At 42.9% G+C, this 22,887-nt stretch overlaps 1 protein-coding gene across 1 annotated transcript in view; it reads left to right on the plus strand.

Moving 5' to 3' along the window:
* Nucleotides 1-22,887, plus strand: part of PTPN14 (protein tyrosine phosphatase non-receptor type 14) — a 206,802-nt gene that overhangs the window by 170,723 nt on the left and 13,192 nt on the right. Inside the window, exons 13-18 of the mRNA XM_010372954.2 lie at nt 479-1,956; nt 7,130-7,273; nt 8,785-9,003; nt 12,600-12,728; nt 15,429-15,663; nt 20,143-20,306. Of these exons, the coding sequence (XP_010371256.1) occupies nt 479-1,956; nt 7,130-7,273; nt 8,785-9,003; nt 12,600-12,728; nt 15,429-15,663; nt 20,143-20,306 (2,369 nt within the window). The remainder of the gene's footprint in view (nt 1-478; nt 1,957-7,129; nt 7,274-8,784; nt 9,004-12,599; nt 12,729-15,428; nt 15,664-20,142; nt 20,307-22,887) is intronic.

The following is a 22,887-nucleotide window of genomic DNA, read 5'->3' on the forward strand; positions in this document are numbered from 1 at the left end:
GTCCCCTGGGTGAAGGGGCTTTTTCCATTGCCGTCAGGAAGAGCAGCTCTAAGTACTTAGTAATTGAAATCTATTGCCCTATTAAAGTTCTTGACTGTCTGGTCTAAATATTCAGTCCTATTGCTGAGCCCTGCACAAGAGGACAGGTCTCCCCAACTGGAGGGCAGTTGTTGGTGCCTGATTTTAAAGCTTATGGCAAAATTGAGAACTTCCCCAAGCGACACTTACTCCAAATGTGTGCATGCCTTCTTCCATTAGGTTCCCATTTTCTTTTCAGTATGTCTTAAGGTGTTCTTTCTGTATGTTGGCATTTCATCCAAGATGGTATCCGTTATTCTGTAGAACATGTGGGTAGAGACCATGGGATTTCACTTTTTATGACTTATTTAAATGAAAAGTCAGCTCATGAGTATGAGGATGTACTTTGTTGTGGCAGGATGGCTTGGAGGTTCACGTGCCTTTGTTTGACTTCTCGTAGACAGCATTTTTCATGGGAATGAAGAAGCCTTGTATTGCAACTCTCACAACAGCCTGGACTTAAATTATTTAAATGGCACCGTCACCAATGGCAGCGTGTGTAGCGTTCATAGCGTCAACTCCCTCAACTGCTCGCAAAGTTTCATCCAGGCCTCCCCTGTATCTTCCAACCTCAGTATCCCTGGGAGTGACATCATGCGGGCCGACTACATCCCGAGCCACCGGCACAGCGCGATCATCGTGCCCTCGTACAGGCCAACCCCCGATTATGAGACAGTCATGCGCCAGATGAAGAGGGGGATACTGCATACAGACAGCCAGAGCCAGTCTCTGAGAAACCTCAACATCATCAACACCCATGCCTATAACCAGCCAGAGGATCTGGTGTACAGCCAACCAGAGATGCGGGAGAGGCACCCCTACACTGTCCCTTATGGGCCACAGGGTGTCTACAGCAACAAACTTGTCAGTCCATCTGACCAGAGGAACCCAAAGAATAATGTGGTACCAAGCAAGCCAGGGGCAAGCGCCATCTCGCACACGGTGAGCACCCCAGAGCTGGCCAACATGCAGCTGCAGGGCAACCATAACTACAGCACGGCCCACATGCTCAAGAACTATCTCTTCAGGCCACCACCCCCCTACCCACGGCCACGACCTGCCACCAGCACCCCAGACCTGGCCAGCCACCGCCACAAGTACGTCAGTGGCAGCAGCCCAGACCTGGTGACCCGGAAGGTGCAGCTCTCGGTAAAGACCTTCCAAGAGGACAGCTCTCCGGTGGTGCATCAGTCTCTCCAGGAGGTGAGTGAGCCTCTTACGGCCACCAAGCACCACGGCACGGTGAACAAGCGCCACAGCCTGGAGGTGATGAACAGCATGGTGCGGGGCATGGAGGCCATGACGCTCAAGTCACTCCACCTCCCCATGGCTCGCCGCAACACACTCCGGGAGCAGGGACCACCCGAGGAGGGGCCAGGCAGCCACGAGGTCCCCCAGCTCCCTCAGTATCACCACAAGAAGACCTTCTCTGATGCCACCATGCTGATCCACAGCAGCGAGAGCGAGGAGGAGGAGGAGGAGGCTCCAGAATCGGTGCCCCAGATCCCCGTGCTCCGGGAGAAGATGGAGTACAGCGCCCAGCTGCAGGCGGCCCTGGCCCGCATCCCCAACAAGCCCCCGCCTGAGTACCCCGGCCCAAGGAAGAGTGTGAGCAATGGGGCTCTGAGGCAGGACCAACCCGGCCTTCCTCCCGGCATGGCTAGAGCCAGGGTGCTGAGGCACGGGCCGGCCAAGGCCATCAGCGTGTCCCGGACCGACCCGCCGGCTATCAACGGGGCCTCTCTCGGCCCATCCATCTCGGAACCTGACCTGACAAGCGTGAAGGAGCGGGTCAAAAAAGAGCCCGTGAAGGAGAGACCTGTGTCTGAAATGTTTTCCCTGGAGGACAGCATTATAGAGAGAGAGATGATGATCAGGGTGAGTGTCCTCCTCTCCGGGGGCATTTCCCAGTGTGAAAGCACATGCTTCAGGCACTGAGCAAGGGGCAAGCCTTATGCAGGGAATGTGGTAGGTTTTTAAGCAATCACTGAACATTTAAACAGGTAGTATTTTATTACACAAAATGTTGGGTTTTGCCCTTTCAAATAAATCTTCCATTCTCTTTCGTGACTTCTAACAGGTGTACTTGGTAGGTTGTTGAGGCCAATGGCCTCAGCTAGTATTTTGCTGTTTATTCAAGGCTCAAACTTCCAATTGTGTGAGCTGCTATTATGGAAGCTCACCTTTCTGTGTCTTTCAGTGTTTTATTTTCTTGAAGGAAAGCTGTCCCCCACCTCCATTTAGATATTAAAAGCAACATCCTTATACCGCCTTCTGTATAGATCCATAAGTCCAGACTCACCAATATTGTCTTGGTTGTGATATGTTAGCTTTATATTCAGATTTTCTTTCAATAAATGTTTCACACAGATTCAAGAAAATTATAGCAATTAGATATATAACTCAGTAATTGGATAATTATCCATTGAACTTATTCTATCAAAAATTCACCCACATGTATGTGAATACACACATACATATATATACATACGTATTACCACTTGAAGATCCATCCTAGTATTAGACATGAATAGGTCTTCTTCATAATATGTACAGAGCCATGTATGGTGGGGGCTACCTGTAGTCCCAGCTACTTGGGAGGAAGAGGTAGGAAGATCACTTGAAGCTGGGAGTATGAAGCCAGCCTGGACAATATAATGAGATCTCATCTCTACAGAAAAAAAAAGAAACCACAGGTATCATGGCAGGAGCCTGTAGTCCTAGCTAATCAGGAGGCTGAGGTGGGAGGATTGCTTGAGCCCAGGTGTTCAAGGCTTCAGCGACCTATGATTGTGCCACTGCATTCCAGCCTGGATGACAGGACTAGACCTCATCACTTAAAAAAAAAAAAATTGTACAACCTGGGGAGACAGTTATGTTGTCAGAACAGGACTATGCAGGTACATGTAGAACAATGAAGTGAATCTGTTCTTACTAGTGAGAAAATGTTTGGATTATTGCTACTTTAAAAAATCTCGGCTGGGCGCCGTGGCTCACGCCTGTAATCCCAGCACTTTAGGAGGCTGAGGCAGGCAGATCATGAGGTCAGGAGTTCTAGACCAGCCTGACCAACATGGTGAAACTCCATCTCTACTAAAAATATAAAAATTAGCTGGGCATGGTGGCCCGCACCTGTAATCCCAGTTACTCACGAGGCTGAGGCAGGAGAATCACTTGAACCCGCAAAGCGGAGGTTGCAGTGAGCCGAGATGGCGCCATTGCACTCCAGCCTGGATGACAGAGCAAGACCCCGTCTCAGAAAAAAAAAAAAAAAAAAAAAAAAAAATCTCCATTGCTGCTTGCCATGAACATTTTCACTCCCTTAAAAAAACCAATTAGAACTAATCAAAGCCAGATTGACTTCTCTTCATTCACCACGGTTGTACCATACGGTAGCCAAGCCTAATTTTAGGAACTCTGAAACAGTTGTAACTTAAAATTTGCCTTGATGGAATCCATTTGGCCATCGTCATTTCCAGGTCTTCCTAACCCATCATTGGGATTCAACCTGAAAAGAACAATCAAGGCCCAATGATTTAAGGAAGCCAAGTTCCTGGGGTCAGAAATTGAATCTATAGCAACCTTGTTACTTTTGGAAAACCTTAAGAACATTCTCAACCTCACAGTTTTGGCCAGCCCCACTAGAGTAGTGCTAAGAGATTTTTATACAGACATGACTGTTTGCAAACCTGGAAGGAAATTGTGCAAGGTGTACCTTTGCCTCTAGCAAAGAAAACCTTTGGCTTGGAATGGAAGAAATGTATGGGTGGGTGCCACTGGGAGAGAGCTTTCCCAGCATGGAAGAAAGCAATTTATTGGTAGAAAATAATTTTTCAATACTTCTTCCACGCCACTTAAAAGCAACATTAACATCAAGAACCTATCAGTCTAAGCATTTAATTTAGCTATTTCCCCTGCCAACTCGATACTTAATGATGTCCACATGGTCCCTTAACCTCATTTTGGTTGTATTCATCCTCTTCTCTTCTTACTCGTATTAAACAAATAGCCTGTAGCCAAAATCTTGGCAGGGTCTCCTCCTTATAGCTCCTTGCATTATCACAAAGGAACAAGGGGATTTTCACTATTGTTTTTTCTCCAGATGCTTTTCCATTCCATTCATGTAGGTAATAATGACTAGCAAATTTTAGCCATTAACCTTTAGTTCAAGAAAATAATTATCCCATTTCTACTTCATTTTCCCTGTTGATTTTTTTTTTTTTTTTCCCAAATCTGCTACACTCAGGAGCTCAAGGACACCAGCAGACCTTAGAGGTGGATTAGGAGCTTCTTCAGTGAGCCAGGAGGCCAGGCAAGGTGGTGACAATGCCAGTGGCTCTGAGCCCAAGATGAGTCTCCACCTGTTTTGTTTTTAATGCAAAAACTCACCCCTTAGCCTAAGCAGCATCCCCACAGGTCAGATACTTCTCTGCTCTCCTCACTATGGGCAACTTTTGCCAGCTTGATGGGAATTCATGAGAGGTGATGGCCATTCTAAGGGCCCTCTTGATCAGAACACAATGAGAAACTTTTAGCAAAAGAAAACTCAGGAGTGGGGCGGAGTGTGCAAGTATGGTGAGAATTTGCCCTCTGGGCAGCTCTCCTGGACCTGCTTGTCTATTTGATGGATGGTTCAGCTGCTTTTGTAGCTCCTCATTCTGGCTCCTACCGCTTCCTTGAAGATACTTCCCTGCTTGTAGTCCCCTAGCCAGAAGTTGATGCACTGAGAAGAAAAGGCCAGATCAGAGCTTGTGAATTATTATTATTATTATTTTTATCTCTGGTAGCAAGCTGATAGGGTGAGAAGGATCAAAGAGACATACTTTGATTTATCACTGAGTAATAATCCTTTCTCAATAAAGACAAGTTAATTACTTTCTGTCTTAGACCCAGTTAGGGTCGCCTTGTAGGGCAGGTGGAAAGGAAGCGGGACTGCTGAGAGGAGCTCAGGACCCATTTTCCAGAACTATTACCTTCTCAAAACTTTGGAGAGCAGTGAAAATAGATTCCCAAGTGAAAGAGGTGACAGAAATAAAAAAATAAAAAAAAAGAAAAAGAAAAACTCTTTCTCCCCAAAACTATCAGCAAGCAAACAAAGACCTAAAACATTTTAATCCAGAATCTTCTCCCAGGGGGTTCCCAAGAATTGACAGACCAGGGCCATTTGTAAGAATATTATATCTTTTGGCGGTAAGTCTTTGGGTACTGTAAACCCAGAAAATCTGAGACAGGTCTCAGTTAATGTAGAAAGTTTATTCTGCCAAGGTTGAGGGTACACACCTGTGACACAGCCTCAGGAGGTCCTGATGACATGTGCCCAAGGTGGTCGGGGCATGGCTTAGTTTTATACATTTTAGGGAGACATGAGACATCAGTCAGTATTGGTTCTCTCTGGAAAGGCGGGACAACTTGAAGCAAAGGCAGGAAGACTTGCAAGTAGGGAGGGGGCTTCCAAGTCACAGGTAGGTGAGAGGCAAATAGTTGCATTCTTTTGTTTCTGATTAGCCTCTCCAAAGGAGTCAATCAGATACGCATTTATCTCAGTGAGCAGAGGGGAGACTTTGAATAGAATGGGAGGCAGGTTTGCCCAAGCAGTTCCCAGCTTGACTTTTCCTTTTAGCTTAGTGATTTGGGGTCCAAGATATTTTCCTTTCACAGTACTTTTCTCACTTTCTCCCAGTAACCTCCTCTGAGACACTCCTTTGGTTTGTCTGATGAGTCCGCGGTCACCAGGACAGGCATCCTATTGTCAGTGTCACTCACACAGGCTTCATTCTGATTGTAGGTGACATTATGGAAACACATGGAAGGGCGTAATGCAGTCCCCCCACCCGCAATTAGAATAATTCATAACTCTGTGGGATGGCTCCATCAAGACCTCTTCCTGGGGAGTGAATTTATACATCATAGAATAAGGAAAAAAGTGTCTCAAGGCTTGAAAAGAAACCGGGGATTCAATGGCTCTTCATCTGTGGCAGTCAAATGAATCTGCAAATGGGTTGCCCTTCAGTGTGAATCAAAATCCTAAACCTTGCAAAACTCATCTGCTTCTATGAGGAGTGCCTGTGTTCTTCCCTTAACTTCCAGGACACACTTAATTTTAGGAAAGGCCTTTGTGGCTTGCTTGAAGTGAGCATAAAGAGCTTTTTCATAGTCGGTCAGTTTCAAGGACCTGAGGAAGCACAGCAGGAGGCTAAAAACCAGCCCTGCCCAATCCAATTTCAATTTAGAGTTGAGGGTGGAGAGGATGGAAATCAAAAAGCCACAAACCGGGGCCAGGTGTGAACATCGAAACTTTCCCTAAGTGGTCTGCTCGGTTCTGGAGTCCATGTTCCCCCATAGCTCAGTGGCATGCAGTGATGTCCCACCATCTGTGTTGGCAGGCACAGTCTCTGTTATTGTGGGCCCTCCTGGGTGAAGCCTGAAGGGTAAGGCCTGTGGATCATCTTAGATGACCCCAGCCAGGCTTTGGTGTTAGTGAGTTTGCTAAACCACATCAGTTTTCAATTCTGGGCATGATACCACCCTTAGGTACTCCAAGGACATCCTCAGGACGGAAACTTAGGAAGATTTTTCTCTACAGTTTATGTGTATGGATCTCTCAATCAACAACAAACTGTTTTACAAGTTTTGCTCCATTCCATCTGTGCAAAAGGTCCATCACTGTGATTGGATTAGATGATTCATATAACCCTGTTTCTCTTTTCCTTGTCTTGTCATCCTTATCTTTCTAAAGTGTATCTCACGTACCCTATTTTGTTTTTGTTTTGTTTTGCCCTATGGCAGGGTGTATTTTTAGGGAGTCTTTTTTTCTTATTTATTGGTGTATCTAGCTAAGGAGTTAATTAAGAATAAAAGCTCAGGAGTCCTGTAGGAACTGGCTTCCGGGGGCCCAGTGGGAATAGTGGGAAGGCTGTGTTTGAATTTGCCCTACTGATGGTGATTGTCTGCATTCCTTGGCTGGGGAGTTACAGATTTGAGGAGATTAAAACACATTCCAACATTCTACTAGTATTATAAACAATGAGAACATGTCTTTTCTTGCCGCAAGAATCTAGAGAAGCAGAAGATGGCAGGCCTGGAGGCACAGAAGAGGCCGCTGATGTTGGCAGCGTTGAACGGGCTCTCGGTGGCTCGAGTCTCAGGGCGGGAAGAGAATCGAGTTGATGCCACCCGGGTTCCCATGGACGAGAGGGTAAGTGGCAGGCTTGTCAAATGTGATTCATTCTCTGTAGTCTGAGGATCCCAAAACACCCTCCTTCCTCAAATATGCCAGCACTGAGATTTGTGTGATGCATTATTTCTTCAGTCTGAGATTAGGAAGATCAGGCATAATTGTGTTGCATTAAATCAGTCCCTTCCAGCATCTCCTGTTTCTTCATTCCGGTCTTCCTGCTTTGTCCGGTTGGCGGATCATTGGTTGCCTAAAACCAGCAGCCCCTAACATGCCGTATGACTTGGTCAAGTCACTCAATTTCTTTGGGCCTGCTTCCCTTTTTGTAAAATGCACAAGTTAAACACTTGCAGTAGCTCTCAATTTCTATGATTTTTGTGAGCAATTGCCATTTCTTAGGAAGTGATTATTTTATCCAATCATTTATTTTTATTTTTAATTTTTTAAAAACTTTTAGTTTTGGGGGCACATGTGAAAGTTTATTACATAGGTAAACACGTGTCACAGGGGTTTGTTATACGTATTATTTCATCACCCAGGTATTAAGCTCAGTACCCCATGGTTACCTTTTCTGTTCCTCTCCCCCTTCTACCCTCCACCCTCAAGTAGGCCCCAGTGTCTGTTGTTTCCTTCTTTGTGTTCATAAATTCTTATCATTTAGCTCCCACTTATAAGTGAGAACATGCAGTATTTGGTTTTCTGTTTCTGCGTTAGTTTGCTAAGGAAAATAGCCTTCAGTTCCATCCATGTTTCCCGCAAAAGACATGACCTTGTATCCAAGCATTTATAGAGTTCTTTAAAAATGCTGTCCCCTCATATGGCCATAAAATGAGGCTGATTTATAATTGTCTGGATAATGCATTGTGAAAACATGGGTTTTGAAAAGCAGAAAGCAGCTGCATGGTAGTGTTTTAGAGGTGAAGAAAGGTGTATCCTTAGTTCCTGAAATTGCTGTCAGAAGGTTAATAAACAGGTTGTATAAATGTAATAGAGTACTAATAAAATTAGGGTGTTCGATTTCTGCCAGTATGTATCCAGAATTAGAATGTTTTTAAAGCCAGAAGGGACTTCAGAGGAATCATTTAACCCAATTAATACCATGTTATTGTAATTATTAGTTTGGCCAGGGAAGAGGTAAAAAGAGAGAGATTTAATCCTCAGAGCTATAGAACTGTGGACCCAGTGTCATCTTAAAAACAGCTACATAGGTGGAGAAAAGGATGTTTGGATAATTAAAATTAACAGTCTCTTTATCATTAGGACTTTAAACTGTTGTTAATAGCAAAAAATTGATTTTTGAATTTTAACTCTTGCTAGTTCTTGCAGATTTGTTCTACTTATGAGTAAGAAGGAAAATGGTTATTAGACAAGGGAAACAATCAATATGGTTGATAAGGAGACAAACCGAGTATTGATTATACAACTTGAAATCTCTTATTAAAACAATCGCTAAATATTTAAAGAAATTTGGTTGTTTCATTGAGTTTTTGGATCCAATAATTTAGAGAGCTGAAGATCAATTTCTGTTGCAGTTCAGAACCCTGAAGAAGAAACTAGAAGAGGGAATGGTGTTCACAGAATATGAGCAAATTCCAAAGAAAAAGGCGAATGGCATTTTCAGCACAGCAGCTCTGCCAGAAAATGCCGAGCGCAGCCGAATCCGTGAAGTTGTCCCCTATGAGGAGAATCGAGTAGAGCTGATACCAACCAAAGAAAATAACACGGGATATATTAACGCCTCCCACATCAAGGTAGGAAGGCAAGCCTGTTAGAAGGTTTGTTAAAGATGGCTGGGTTAAAGGGTTAAAGGTAAAAATGCGGGGAGAAGAAAATGTGTGGGCTGCAGCTGTACCTTTTGGCTTGTCCCCAGACCCTCAGGGATGGTTTTTGAACTCCTGTGCTTTTCTTAGTCAGGTGGAAGGGCATGTCTATCACTGCAGAGAGAAGGAAGTCTAGCAGCCTCAGGAAGACCCTCGGGTCAGGGATTTCTGAAGCTCACTCATGACAGAGGCCTTAACTTTTTCTTCTCTCTGTGGGCTGTAACTTTGTCTATACTCACAGGAAAAACTGAAGATTATCCTTTTCGGTTTGTAATTAGCAGAGATGGAGACTTTGGAAGTTACAGGTATTGCGTTACTGACATTCAGGTGTTATGTTCAATAACAACAGAAACGATTGTTTCTCCCTTACAATACTGTGGGTTATGTGTTTTATAAAAGTACAAGTCCTATTATTGCATGGTATTTAGAAGAGTGGAGTAATTTTCACCTGCACTCTAAAAGTGTGGTTAATATTGAATCTTGAAAGATGTGCCACATTAGTCAATGAATTTGTGTTAGTAAGTTTTTGTTATTATTTCAAATACTTTAAACCTTTGTATGTCAGTATTACATAGTTTAGCACTTCTGCAGTTGAGTTATGGATACATGTGTACATATAGTTAAATGTTTCTTAAATAGCTTACCTTCCTCAGAGTCCCTGTTAACAGAGGATACTTATTTAGAATGTCACCATTTGCTCTCAACTCTGAAGTGGGAGATTTGTTCATCTATTAATGTTAAAGCCATTGTTATAGGATGTTGTTAAATAATACAAGGTTCAATTAATAGTCTACTGTGATCAATAGCCTTAGAAACCTGTTTTTGGCCTCGTCTAGAATTATTTGCTTTCCTCATTGGACTTTTCAACTGTAGCAGAATTATTAACAGGTTTTATTGAGCCTCTAAAGGCTAGTTAGGTATCTAGTTTGTGTGTCAATTATAACTAGTTTTGATACAGAATGTGAAAAGTATAGCATGGTTGGGTATATAGTATTTTTATTAATATACACAGATAACCATAGTTTTTAATAATTATAAACTGTCAAAAGAAATATAAAAGAGTAACTGTCATAGATCATGTTACTAATTTTTACTTGGATTTTTGAGAGTGAGAAGTAAAAAATGAACTCTAGGAAACTCTTAAATAAACTGTCAGTGGTGGGTTTCATGGGCTTAGTTTAGATTATGAAACAATGACCAACGTAATGTATTCAAACAAGGATGCAGTTCACACAGCTGCTTCTTGATAGAGTGTCTATGAAGATCTTACATAGCAATATTATATTATCTTCTTCTTTTGGCCAGATCTCTTCCACTATTTTCCATCTGCTCTCTGAAAAAAGCTGTCACTTTGTATAAACTGTGCCCATCGGGCATTGTTAACTGAGAAGCATTCCCTTCCTTGGTATTCTCTGTGGCCCACATTTCATCCTGTGGATCTGGGTTAGACATGGGTGCATTTAATAGACTCATGGAGCTTGCAAGAACTTGTCCCTGTGTTTTGGAATAGAGGTGTATATTTTGCCAATGTTTTCCCCCCTGGGTTCCAAGCAGCCGTTAACACAGAACAGAGATTTATTTGCTCCAGAGGTGGAATCACATCTGTGAAATCTACCTCAGTAGCACTGCTTGTTGTGTTTTTAATGCAGTTTTTAATACCCTCCTGTCAATACTTGGAATATGCTGAAAGGCCCCAGGCAGCAGCAGCATTCTCTGGAAGTATTTATGTTTCCTATACGTTGGGTGCCAGAGAGGCTAATGTTTAAAATCATAATTCCACGGATAAACCAAACTCCTAGCCAGCAAATATATGAATGTTATCTCCCACTAGTATTTGGAAAATGGATTTTTCTTGCCAGCTTTGACCTAAACATGTCTTGTGTAATGAGACAATAACTTACATTGTTTTTGTTTGAATCAAGTTAGCATACAGTTTTATCAAATAAATGAGGGAAAGAAGTTTCAAACAATGATGACTTCATTGCTTTTTGAACTCTCCAGAGATCTGCATTGCATAGATGTAGAAGGGGCCTGCCTTTGCAATATCAAGGCACAGAGCTGGAAGGGAGAATAGAAAGAATTCCTCCAAAGGCCACCATTTCACCTTGACAGCATGACCTTTAACACTTTGGATACAACTTCTTATTTATGGTTCTCTGCAGCTAGTATTTATAGCTGTAGAATTATCTTCCCCTGATCACCCTGAGCCGCAGGGGTAATAATTTTATTATCCAAAGTAATGTCATGACTGTAGTTCAGTTGGATGCCATGGTACTACCAAGGTGAAGTTATTGATAAAATACTACATGCTGTTGACAAGAGCATTCGTAGCATCTCTGCTGTACATGGCACCACAGAGCAGCAGTAACAGCAGAGGTTTATGATACACTTCATCTCAGATCCACAGGAGAAAGATAGTGCTCCAAAAGGGATGTTGTTCCATGGCCTTTTTAAAATTGTTTTATTTTTTTTATTGTTTAATTGGATACCGTGAAGCACTGTTTTTCAAACTGGATTACAACACAGTGGTAGAATGTGAAATCAGTTTAGTGGTCATGACCAGGGGTGTGTGTGTGTGTGTGTGTGTGTGTGTCTGTGTGTGTCTGTGTGTGTGTTTTAATGAAATAGACAAGAGAAAAGAATGGAAAGTGTCAAGAGTACATTGCACATAGTAAGCGTAACTATTATTTCTGTAACAAATCCTAAGTTATACATGTTCATATGTATGCATATATACGTATGTGTATGTGTATGGTTTTTAATAGGCACTAGTTTGCATATACTGTGAGTTACAAACAAAGATCAGGTAAAGGCCAGGCGCAGTGGCTCAGACCTGAGAAGCATTCCCTTCCTTGGTATTCTCTGTGGCCCACATTTCATCCTGTGGATCTGGGTTAGACATGGGTGCATTTAATAGACCCATGGAGCTTGCAATAACTTGTCCCTGTGTTTTGGAATAGAGGTGTATATTTTGCCAATGTTTTCCCCCCTGGGTTCCAAGCAGCCGTTAACACAGAACAGAGGTTTATTTGCTCCAGAGGTGGAATCACATCTGTGAAATCTACCTCAGATCACCTGAAGTCAGGAGTTCAAGACCAGCCTGGCCAACATGGTGAAACCCCATCTCTAGAAAAATATAAAAATTAGCTGGGCATGATGGTGGGTGCCTGTAGCCCCAGCTCCTTGGGAGTCTGAGACGGGAGAATTGCTTGAACCCGGGAGGCATAGGATTCAGTGAGCCAAGATCGTGCCACTACACTCCTGCCTGGGCAACAGAGCAAGACTTAGTCTCAAAAACCAGGATTAGGTAAATGTTTTAATAGGCTTGAGTGGCAGAAAGTATTTTCATGTGAGATTGTGTTACTACACTAGCCTCTGTAGTCTCAGGGATTTTGCTAATTGAACTAATTCATTTGGCCCCAAAAATAGATCCAAGGTTTTAAGGTGGATGCAGATGGACAGGTGATGAGCAGGTAATGTTGTCCTTGACCTGGGGTTTATTTACCGATACTTTTCTTGGTTTTCAGGTGGTGGTTGGCGGGGCAGAATGGCACTACATAGCCACCCAGGGGCCCCTGCCACACACGTGCCACGACTTCTGGCAGATGGTGTGGGAGCAAGGAGTGAATGTCATTGCCATGGTCACAGCAGAGGAGGTAAGGAGAATGGCCTACTCCACGTCCTTTTCCCCAGGGAAAGGGTGGCCAGAAGATGGGCTTTGTGCTGGCCACTTTGCTACACTATCCTTCTTCCTGCATTCTCTGCAAATGCTTTTCTCTTTGCTATACATCTGTTTTCTTACTTTCAGATAGATATTTTTCCCCTGGAGATAATTGATTGTTGTAGCTTTTCCTCCTCCCATTTTCTTCTTGCTTTTAACTCTTTTCCTTGGATTGTAATGCACTAAACTGAAAATAAAACAACAGAAAACCAAAAATGACCAGACTTTAGTTCAACCCGCTGACTTTGTGTACCAAATGAAAACAGTGATCTTTCCACTGGAATTTGGGAGTCTCAGGCTGCTCTGGGCAAATCGACATAGATGCCCAACTCCAGGCACCCCCCAGCTCCGCATGCCACCATGCTTATCAGCTGAAAAGAGACCAGAAGCTGTTGTTCCTGGAGAGGCATCTGTTCTTTGGTGGAAGAAAAAATATCTTTTTCTTCTTTTGCCAAGCCAAACATAGTTTTTCTGCTGTAACTAGAGAACTCTATGTGATGTTATAAAAAACCAGCCTACACTGCCAGTCAATCCAGTCTCAGTGTTCAGCTTGCTGTCTTTGCAGGGAGAAGTGTTGTGTTTCCTCTCTTGTCACATTCTCAAAATTTCTTTAACCACCTTCTTTTATTTCTTTCATTAAATTCCAGTTTATGTTTTGAAATCATTCAAGGGACTAGTTTCATCTGTGTTTACCAATATCCGTGGTATTGCAATGGCCTTTCCTAGCTATGTTAAGGGGGTCAGGAACAAAGAAAACTGGGGAGGAAAAAGTCATACTTTTCTTCATTGACTGTTTTGAGCATTGGCTTTTCAGCACAGTCCATTAGAAGAAAATAATGAAAGGGACATCAGGCTCTTTAAAGCCAGTTGTACTTCCCTGGGCTGACCTGTTTGATCTTCCCATAAAGAGAATGAATCCTCCTTAAAGCTTCTAGAATAGATTTATCACCTTATCAGATCACACCATTGCAAGGTATTCATTCACCCAAATACAGCATACCATCTGTGCTAACTTCAGGAGTACATGGTAATAAACAAGACAGGCACCATCCCTGTCCCCATAGAGCTTATGTCCTAGTGGGAGGGACATTCAAAAGTGAACAAATAAAATAAGTGCAGTTAGCAGTAAGTGCCGTGGCAAAAATGGAAAACTACAGTCCTGAGCGGGTCTGGGTGAGTACAGGTCTTCCTGCCTCATCCCTCCTCGTCTTTGTGTGGGTTTCAGCCGCAAAACTGTCATTCACACTAGGGGACTCCTACTAAAGGGTAGCTTCACAATGTGCAACCCTGAGCTCCAGACTCTGTATCATGTCACACACTTGCTGGAAGGCTGGAAATGAAAACCTTATTAATAGGAGCATAAATTCAAGGGAGAAAATTTTTTAAAATGGAAAAAGCGTTAAGAAAGAGAGTGACTGGGGGCTACTTGGGATCAGGGCGTGGCCAAGGACCCTCCGAGGAAGTGGCATTGGAGGTGAGACCGGAGTGACAAGGGGCCAACCTTGCCAAGACAAAGTAGCATCTAGTGATCTGTGGGACAGTTGGGGACTTACAGCCTTTTAAAATCCATAACTGATTTAGACACTCAGCAGAAATGTAAATTTGAGGTAAATCTGCTTTCACAGGATTGGTAAATAAAAGAGGAAGGTGTGCTTCCAACTTAAGGAGACTCAATTAAACCAAATGAAGCCAGGCAAGGTAATTTATATATTCCCCAAAGATGTGTTGCTTTACAAGTGGGCTTTACAAGAGGAACTCCAATGTTCCTCTAAACAGCCATCAGGGTTCCCAGAGCCTGTCACCACTGCAGCTCTGTTTATTCAGTGCTCCTTCTCTCTCACCACCTACTCCTTGCCCTGGATCTCCTCAGCTACCGCCTCCCCCACACTCCGCCCCTTCTCCAGGGATTTTAAAACTGCAAAACTGAAACATAGACCTTGTGTAAATGGTTGAGAGTACATATTCTCAGAAAAGATTATAAAATCAAGGGAGAAAGAATGGTGATTTAACCAACTGTTCTCAGTTCTAGTTGTAGATTGAACCAAAACGCATTGGCCAGGCTGAAACAAATGTGAGATCAACACTAGATAAAGATAGTGTCGGTAGTCAGTGTGCTGTAACACAAAGAGCTCTGCGCTAAACATCCGAAAGGAGTAGCATGACCTAGAGCGATTGCTGGAACCCCTCCCCCACTTGTCTAAAACCTTTGAATGACTTCCCATTGCCCCTGGGGTGAAATCCAAACTTTCCACCATGGACTGTGAGGCCTTTCCAGTCTTCTGTCCGACCACCTGCCCCCTCACATGTCACACTCCAGCCACCCTGAAGACCTTCATTTCTTGAATGCACCAAGCTTGTTCCTGCTTCTAGATTTTGCACTTGCACTTCTAACATTCCACTGCACCTCCGTTGTGAATCTTTTCAATTTTCCATTGATGTAACTGTCATTGTAAATTGTGTTATTGGTCTTAACTAGCATGTATAGGATTTACCCTGTACAGTGTAGACACTGCAGAGTGCTACTGAACTAGCGATTTAGAAGCTATTTGCATTTTATTCTGTCTTCACATCTTAGGATTAAAAGGATGAGAGCTTCCCTTGACCTATTTCCAATTTTGCTTTATACGTGATTTAGGAGGGCGGACGAACCAAAAGCCACCGATACTGGCCCAAACTGGGTTCCAAGCACAGCTCAGCCACATATGGCAAGTTCAAGGTGACCACGAAGTTTCGAACGGATTCTGTTTGCTATGCAACCACAGGCTTGAAGGTCAAGCACCTTTTGTCTGGGCAAGAAAGGACAGTGTGGCATTTACAGTATACTGACTGGCCAGATCACGGCTGTCCAGAGGACGTCCAAGGATTTTTATGTAAGTGTTTTTATTCCCAGTCTGCTACCTGACTGACTTTTACCTACTGTGTCAATAATCCAGCCGTTGGAGATGAAATGGAAAAAGAGGATGCTTTCTCTTAAGTAGCAAAAGTATTATAATATTGAAATATATGTTCCTTTCTTATTATGTAGAACAGAGAAGAATAATACATGTCACTTATTCTGTTTGCCTTTCATGCGCATAAGCTAAAAGACTGTGATCGACATATTGGCTCTACCTTGATTCAGAGCTTTAGGTACTCATTTAATTGGTAACTATTCTGACACATGCTACAACAAGGATGAACCTTGAGGAATGATGCTGAGTGGAAATAATCCAGTCACAAAAGGACGAAAATTGCGTGATTCCACTTATATGAGGTACCTAGAATAGGCAAGGTCAGAGACAGAAAGTAGGTGAGAGGTTACCGGGGCTGCGGCGAAGGGGGATATGGGAATTACACTTGTTTTTTTTTTTTTTTTTTGAGGCGGAGTCTCGTTCTGTCATCCAGGCTACAGTGCAGTGGCACGATCTCAGCTCACTGCAACCTCTGCCTCTCAGTTTCAAGCAATTCTCCTGCCTCAGCCTCCCATGTAGCTAGGACTACAGGTGCAGCCACCACGTCTAGCTAATTTTTGTATTTTTAGTAGAGATGGGGTTTCACCATGTTGGCCAGGCTACTCTTGAACTCCTGGCCTCAAGTCATCTGCCCGTGTCAGCCTCCCAGATCGCAGGGATTACAGGTGTGAGCCACCGTGCCTAGTCAGGAATTACCATTTGATGGGTGCAGTATTTCTGTTTGGGACAGTGAAAAAGTACTGGACATGGATGATGGTGATGGTTGCACAACTATGAATATGCTTAATGCCACTGAACTTTGTACTTAAAAATGGTTAAACTGGTAAATTGTTGTGTCCACTTTGGCACATTAAAAAAAAAGGAGAAATAAAATTTAAAAATAGGCCGGGCGTGGTGGCTCACACCTATAATCCCAGCACTTTGAGAGGCCGAGGTGGGTGGATCACCTGAGGTGGGGAGTTTGAGACCAGCATGGCCAACAGGGTGAAACCCCATCTCTACTAAAAATACAAAATTAACCAGGTGTGGTGGCGCACGTCTGTAATCCCAGCTACTGGGGAGGCTGAGGCGGGAAAATCGCTTGAACCTGGGAGGCGGAGGTTGCAGTGAACCGAGATTGCATCATTGCACTCCAGTCTGGGCAACAAGAGCGAAACTCCATCTCATAAATAAATAAATAAATAAATAAATAAATAAATAAATAAATGAATAACATTAAAAATTTTTTTTCACGAAGGTTTGCATCTCACAAGCCCTATATTTCCCTATAGTCGTAAATCTCAGTACTTTCTCGTACTTTCTCATATTTTTATGAAGACACTAAGAAGTATTGAAGCTCTCTTGTAGCTTTCGAAACTGAAATTTGCTCAATGGCTAATTAATTTCTATGTATGTGTATTTTTAGAATGTGGTTATATTAGAAACTAATTCACCAGATTATGTGCAGTATTTTTATTTGAATGGCCCAAAATTGACCATGTACCTACTACATGCCAGGCACTGGATCGGGCTCTGAGAATGCAGAGGTGACAGAGTTCAGTCTTCACTTTCAAGGTACTCAGAGCCTAATGGGAAAGACAGGCCAGTCAACATCGTCCAAAGATGAGATCTGATACCCTCCTCTGCTTTTCAGTGGTGGCTGCAGCTCTCCCTCTTTCCACATGCTTGCCTAACTGTCCTGTGCTTGTTGGGAAACCCCATTCCTTACTCACCCAACTGGAAAGGAGCCGCATATGCTTCCTGTAGCCTTGTGCCTGCTCTGTTGTTGACTCTCTAGCTAGTGGAAGACCTGTGACCACCACAGAGGGACCATCATCCAGATGTTGGATAATGTCAAAAACTTGATTTTATTTTGGTATTCATTTAGAATGGGAGAAAAAGGGAATGAGAGAGAGAGAACAGGTTCTCAAGACCTAAAAATACTGATTTACAAGTTCCAATAAATATTCTGATGTGTACTTACCCAGCAATACAAGCATTTCATTTCCGTGAAAGTGACGATGGTACTTGAGGGGTTTGGCACTGAAAGCAGAGAGTAGAAAGATGATTGGAGTCAGAGGATCTAGAGTAAGATCCAGAGAGGATTCGTGATTTGCCTGAGGTCAAATGGCTTGTTATCTGTATCTTGAAATAAGGGCAGTGACCTTTGCAGAACTTCCCTTCCTCCTAACAGTGCTCATTGTATTTCTTTCAGCTGATCACGTGCTAATTGACGGATTAAAATTTTCTCCAAGAAGCAGAAAAGGGAAATAATATAAGTAGATCAGTTTGTTGATTGGCTAACAGCTCTGATGAAAGAGTGAGCTTATAAAGCACTTTAAAGAATAGCCTTTTAAATCAGAACCAATTAAGGAAAGCCTGTCTAAATTACCGAAAAATACATAGTAGTTTTAAAGAATGTAAACGTATGTATTATGCTTTTAGGAAACTCAGTACACGTATTCTGTGCAGGGCATTAGAAATGTTGAATCTGTTTCTCCTAGGTTTTAAAAGATTTTTTTGCCCATGTTTAAATTAGGTTACCTGGATGCAGAGTACCTAAGCCAAATTGTTTACTGCCCTCCAGAAGTCTTTATTGAGTTACGGTGTAAGGAACTTTATTAATATGACTGATAGAGGAAACATCCTTTAAATCTACCTCTCCATTACATGAAAAGCTCTATTTGAAAGTGGCATCTACTGTATTACCCAACATTCCTTTTATTTTTCTTCTTAAATTTAGCTCAAGTAAAGCTTTGTCTCTTGTATGTAAATATTGCCTTTGGTCAGACAGAATACTCAGTTGCCTAATGTCTTTTCCCCCTCGCAGAAAAAGTGTAAAGAAGATTCCACACACAATATCTAGCTTGTATTGGTACCTAATAGTAACTACTCCCTCTGTTCATCTCACCATCTCCTTTTTTTTTTTTTTATTGAGACGGAGTTTTGCTCTTGTTGCCCAGGCTGGGGTGCAATGGCGGGATCTCGGCTCACTGCAACCTCCGCCTCCCAGTTTTAAGCAATTCTCCTGTCTCAGCCTTCCGAGTAGCTAGGATTACTAGCTGGGATTACAGGCGCATGCCACCATGTCTGGCTAATTTTTGTATTTTTAGCAGAGACAGGAGTTCATCATCTTGATCAGGCTGGTCCCGAACTCCTGACCTCAGGTGATCCACCCGCCTCAGCCTCTTGAAGTGCTGGGATTACAGGCATGAGCCACCGCGCCCGGCCCTTCTTTCTTTTTTGTTTTGTCCTATCTCATGGTACATTACTACTACTACTAGTACTGCTCTGACTAGTACAAATAACTATTACTAGTCATCATCATCCTAGTAGTAGTAGTAGTGATAATAATAGTTTACTTTTTTGGTAAACTACTTCAGATTATTTTGTAATTCGGTAAATTTATAAAGGAAAGTGTGGGCTATTTATATATGTCTGTAAACAGGTGCTTTGAAATTATTTGAATGGTTCAAACCTACTTTTTTCTCTTCAACAATGTAAACATTTCCCCTATATTCTGGTTTACACTTCTGCTTTAGGATGAGGTTCACTGAGTATCAAGAACCTTTAAATCTGTTTCTCTCCTGAGCTACTACAAAATCTAAATTATTAATTAAATTTTGGGGGCTTTTGGAGTGTCTGAGGATTACATTTCTGTACTTTTCTCTTTTGTCATGGTTGTAAAAAAAAGTCATTAAGGCTTGGAATCCTGTGATTTTTCTTTTGTGCCCAGTTGGAGTCATGAACACACCCCTCCCTGCACAGCTCTGCTGAGCCAAGCAGATGCTAGAAGGCATGGGGGGTATCATGACCCCCACCACCTCACACACATATTGCCTCCAGAAAGGGGGTTCATCTTGAGCTACTCACATAGCCCCGTGGAATCCATGCTGAAAAGCAGACTCCCCAAAGTCTACTTTAAAATCCAAAAATGAAGTCAAGCCTCAGTTGACATTCACTCATCAGTGAGGGGAAGGAAGAAGGGGCAGATGGATGCTCTCTCCCTACCAGAAATTGGCTCTGACAGGCGGGCGTTTCAAGGGGACTTAGCAGTTGTTCTGATCCCAGTCTGTTAATAGCAGGAATTGCTGTAAGTAATGTCTAGAATCATCTGCTTGGGGGACTTAGGGATTTGCAGAGGGGAAAACAGAATTTAATTTTTAAAATAGAACTATTTAATTTAAAGAACAAATTCTCCCATGAACTAATTGACTCCCAGCTGGTCCTTTCTGGATCCAGGACTGTACATTGGGTACCAGCCAAATAATTAGTATCTTGTAAGAACTCTAAATTATTGTCACTTAAAAAAACACACACACACACATTCACCATCAGTTCTCTTCCGCTCCCCCCTCCCCAACTTATATGCAAAGCCACGGAGGACTTTGGTGACAGAATTTGCGTTTTGTCCTGCAGCCTACTTGGAGGAGATCCAGTCGGTCCGTCGCCATACCAACAGCATGCTGGAAGGCACCAAGAACCGGCACCCACCCATCGTGGTCCACTGTAGTGCTGGGGTGGGAAGGACCGGCGTGCTCATTCTTTCTGAGCTGATGATCTACTGCTTGGAGCATAATGAAGTGAGTCATTCTGGGCTTCTCTCCGGATACTCCACCTTGGGGACAAGTCTACACCCTGGCCAAACCTTTGCCTGCGCCCTTGCCTTTTCAGTGGTTAATTTCGTCTCTCCCGACCAGAGTTTTCCAGGCTCCTGGTTCCTAGTTTGACATTTACAGCCCTCCTTATCTTTTTGCCCTCCCACTGCTCCGTGTAGATATCCAGATAAAAGAGGAGAAATGAGGGCGTGCAATAGAAAACACTTAGAAAATGTGATCTTAGTCGGCATCTACTTCCAGAAGTCTGTGGCATTTTGTAGATAGCCTGGTTTCATTGTGGGTAATTTTCCATGATGAGTTATTTGACCCCATATAGTTTAGATGCGTCTTACATTTCTAGGATGTGTTCTGGCATAAATCCTAGGTGAAGAAGTGTCTACTTGGAAAATGTTTTTCATTCTTCAGAGTGAGGTTTGCGGGGTTGTTTGCTTATCTAGTCTGGTAGTTGTGTGGTGTAGCGGAGCAGAGTAGATACTTTTGAGCATGCAAACATCCCCGTCTTTGCATTGGCTGATCACCCTACCCCTTCTTCCTGCAGAAGTGGGGTGCTGCTGAGCCTGTGCACACAAGGTACATGGCATCCCTTTGCTGCTGTAGGATTACGGAGTTACACTGAGAGACTTTGGATTTTGTGTAGGTGAGACAAACAGCAGTCAAAAGCTAAGGAATAGTTCTTCTACCTTCTAGCTACCTGGGACATCAGAATTTTTAAGGGGCTTTTGCCTGCCATATCAGCCAAGTAGAGGAGCCATGCACATGTCACTCCTCCTGTTTCACAGAAGAGGAAACTGAGACCCGGAAGTAATTCCGTGATTCGTCTAGTGCCATGTGGCTCTTATGCAGTGGTACTGAAGCCAGAAGCAAGGTCTTCTGCGTCTGGGTCCAGAGTTATTTCCTGTCTTCACTCTGCCTCCAAACGCTGTATAAGATTTGGTTCTTACTCAGTTTTCAAATTATATGGCTTGAAAAAGTAAAGGAAACTTGTGGTTTGGTAGTTCTTAAATTATAGAATGATTTGTTGCAATTCTGTGGAGGAATTTATATGATAATATACTATTTATTCAGTAGCATGAATCGTTTGAAAATCAGATTAAATATGAAGTTTGTCATATTGAATCTTCCAGGAAAACAACAAATGCTAAACTTAGACATTAAACTTTCTGCCTGTGAAATGATAATTTTGAGAATCTTCTAGTCTGTCCGTGGGAATGAATGTTTGTGCCACTAAAAATTGGAAAAGGGGCAATCCGAACTGTAGCCTAATATTAGAAAAACATAAAACAAAGCTTGAGCGAAATGCTTGTCATGGAATCAGTTGAGACTACATAACAGAAATGTCATTACCCTCTGAGTTTGTACCATTTTGTCCCACACAGGATTTTTTTATTGTTTGCGTCTCTATTCCTCTCACTACTAGAGGTCTCTAGAAATCTCTAGAACAATGAGTAACCTGCCACTGAGTCTCAATCCATCCATTGCTAGGAAGACAAAATAAGATGAGGTAGAATCAGTGTGTGCATGGCTTGAGGGCCTCATCATCACCTCCCCCACCTAATTGTCCTGTCCTTCCCTTCATATCACTTTTGTCACCAAATTCCCCGCTTGTTTTCTTTTTTTCTTTTTTTTTTTGAGAAAGGATTTTGCTGTTGCCCAAGCTGGTCTCAAACTCCTGGGCTCAAGCAATCCTCCCACCTCGGTCTCCTGAGTTGATGGGATTGCAGCTGTGAGCCTGGCCACTCCCCTTATTTCCCCGTTCCCTGTGCTCTGCTCCCCACTTCCCCTTTTCAACTCAAGAAGCCATTCTGTCTTGTCTGTCATTAAAAACTATTCTTTTCTGAGCTCTTTGGAGACCCGTCAAAGGCTGAGCCTCAGTGAGGCGATGACATGGGGGCTCACTGAACACCAGATGTTATTGGACCAGCAGAGCACAGACAAGGCATATCAAAGCCAGAACAGTTTGGAGTGAGGGATTCAGCCAGTGTGGCCTCCTGTGGACTTGGTGAAGGCTCAGAGTGGTTAAATGCTCTATGGTGTGTCCAAACATAGCGGATTTCCTCAGTGCCCAACTGCATGCCAGAACATTCTTTGCTGGGACGTGGTCAATCCAAAAAGAACTTCTGTTCCCATTGATATTCAAAGATAGCAAGATGACTCATATTTTTCACTTCACTTCCCCTAGCACAAATATAGCCAGTCTTATCTGTCCTATTTCCCATGGTTGCTATTGGTAGATGGTTAGGGGGAAAAAAAATGCTCTACTTTTGTTCTGATACTGTTTCAGGCCTGGCTAGTAAGATCCAAGCCCCTATTTCAGGAGAAGAGTAGACCATGTTTAGTTCGTTTGTTTTATAAGCAAATTTTTTAACAAATATATATTAAATTGTGGGTCTCATTTTTCTCCTGTCCAAACTCCCCTGCCTTCTTTCCACAGCTTCTGGATTTAACATACTTCGTATTTTAGTCTGTAATTCATGCAGTTTTAATTCTGTCAGTGAAATGACCTTTCTTTTTCCTGGACTTGTCCCTCTCAGTCTTATTCTAAACA

This window comes from Rhinopithecus roxellana, chromosome 8 (assembly GCF_007565055.1).
Source record: "Rhinopithecus roxellana isolate Shanxi Qingling chromosome 8, ASM756505v1, whole genome shotgun sequence".
NCBI classification, from domain to species: domain Eukaryota; kingdom Metazoa; phylum Chordata; class Mammalia; order Primates; family Cercopithecidae; genus Rhinopithecus; species Rhinopithecus roxellana.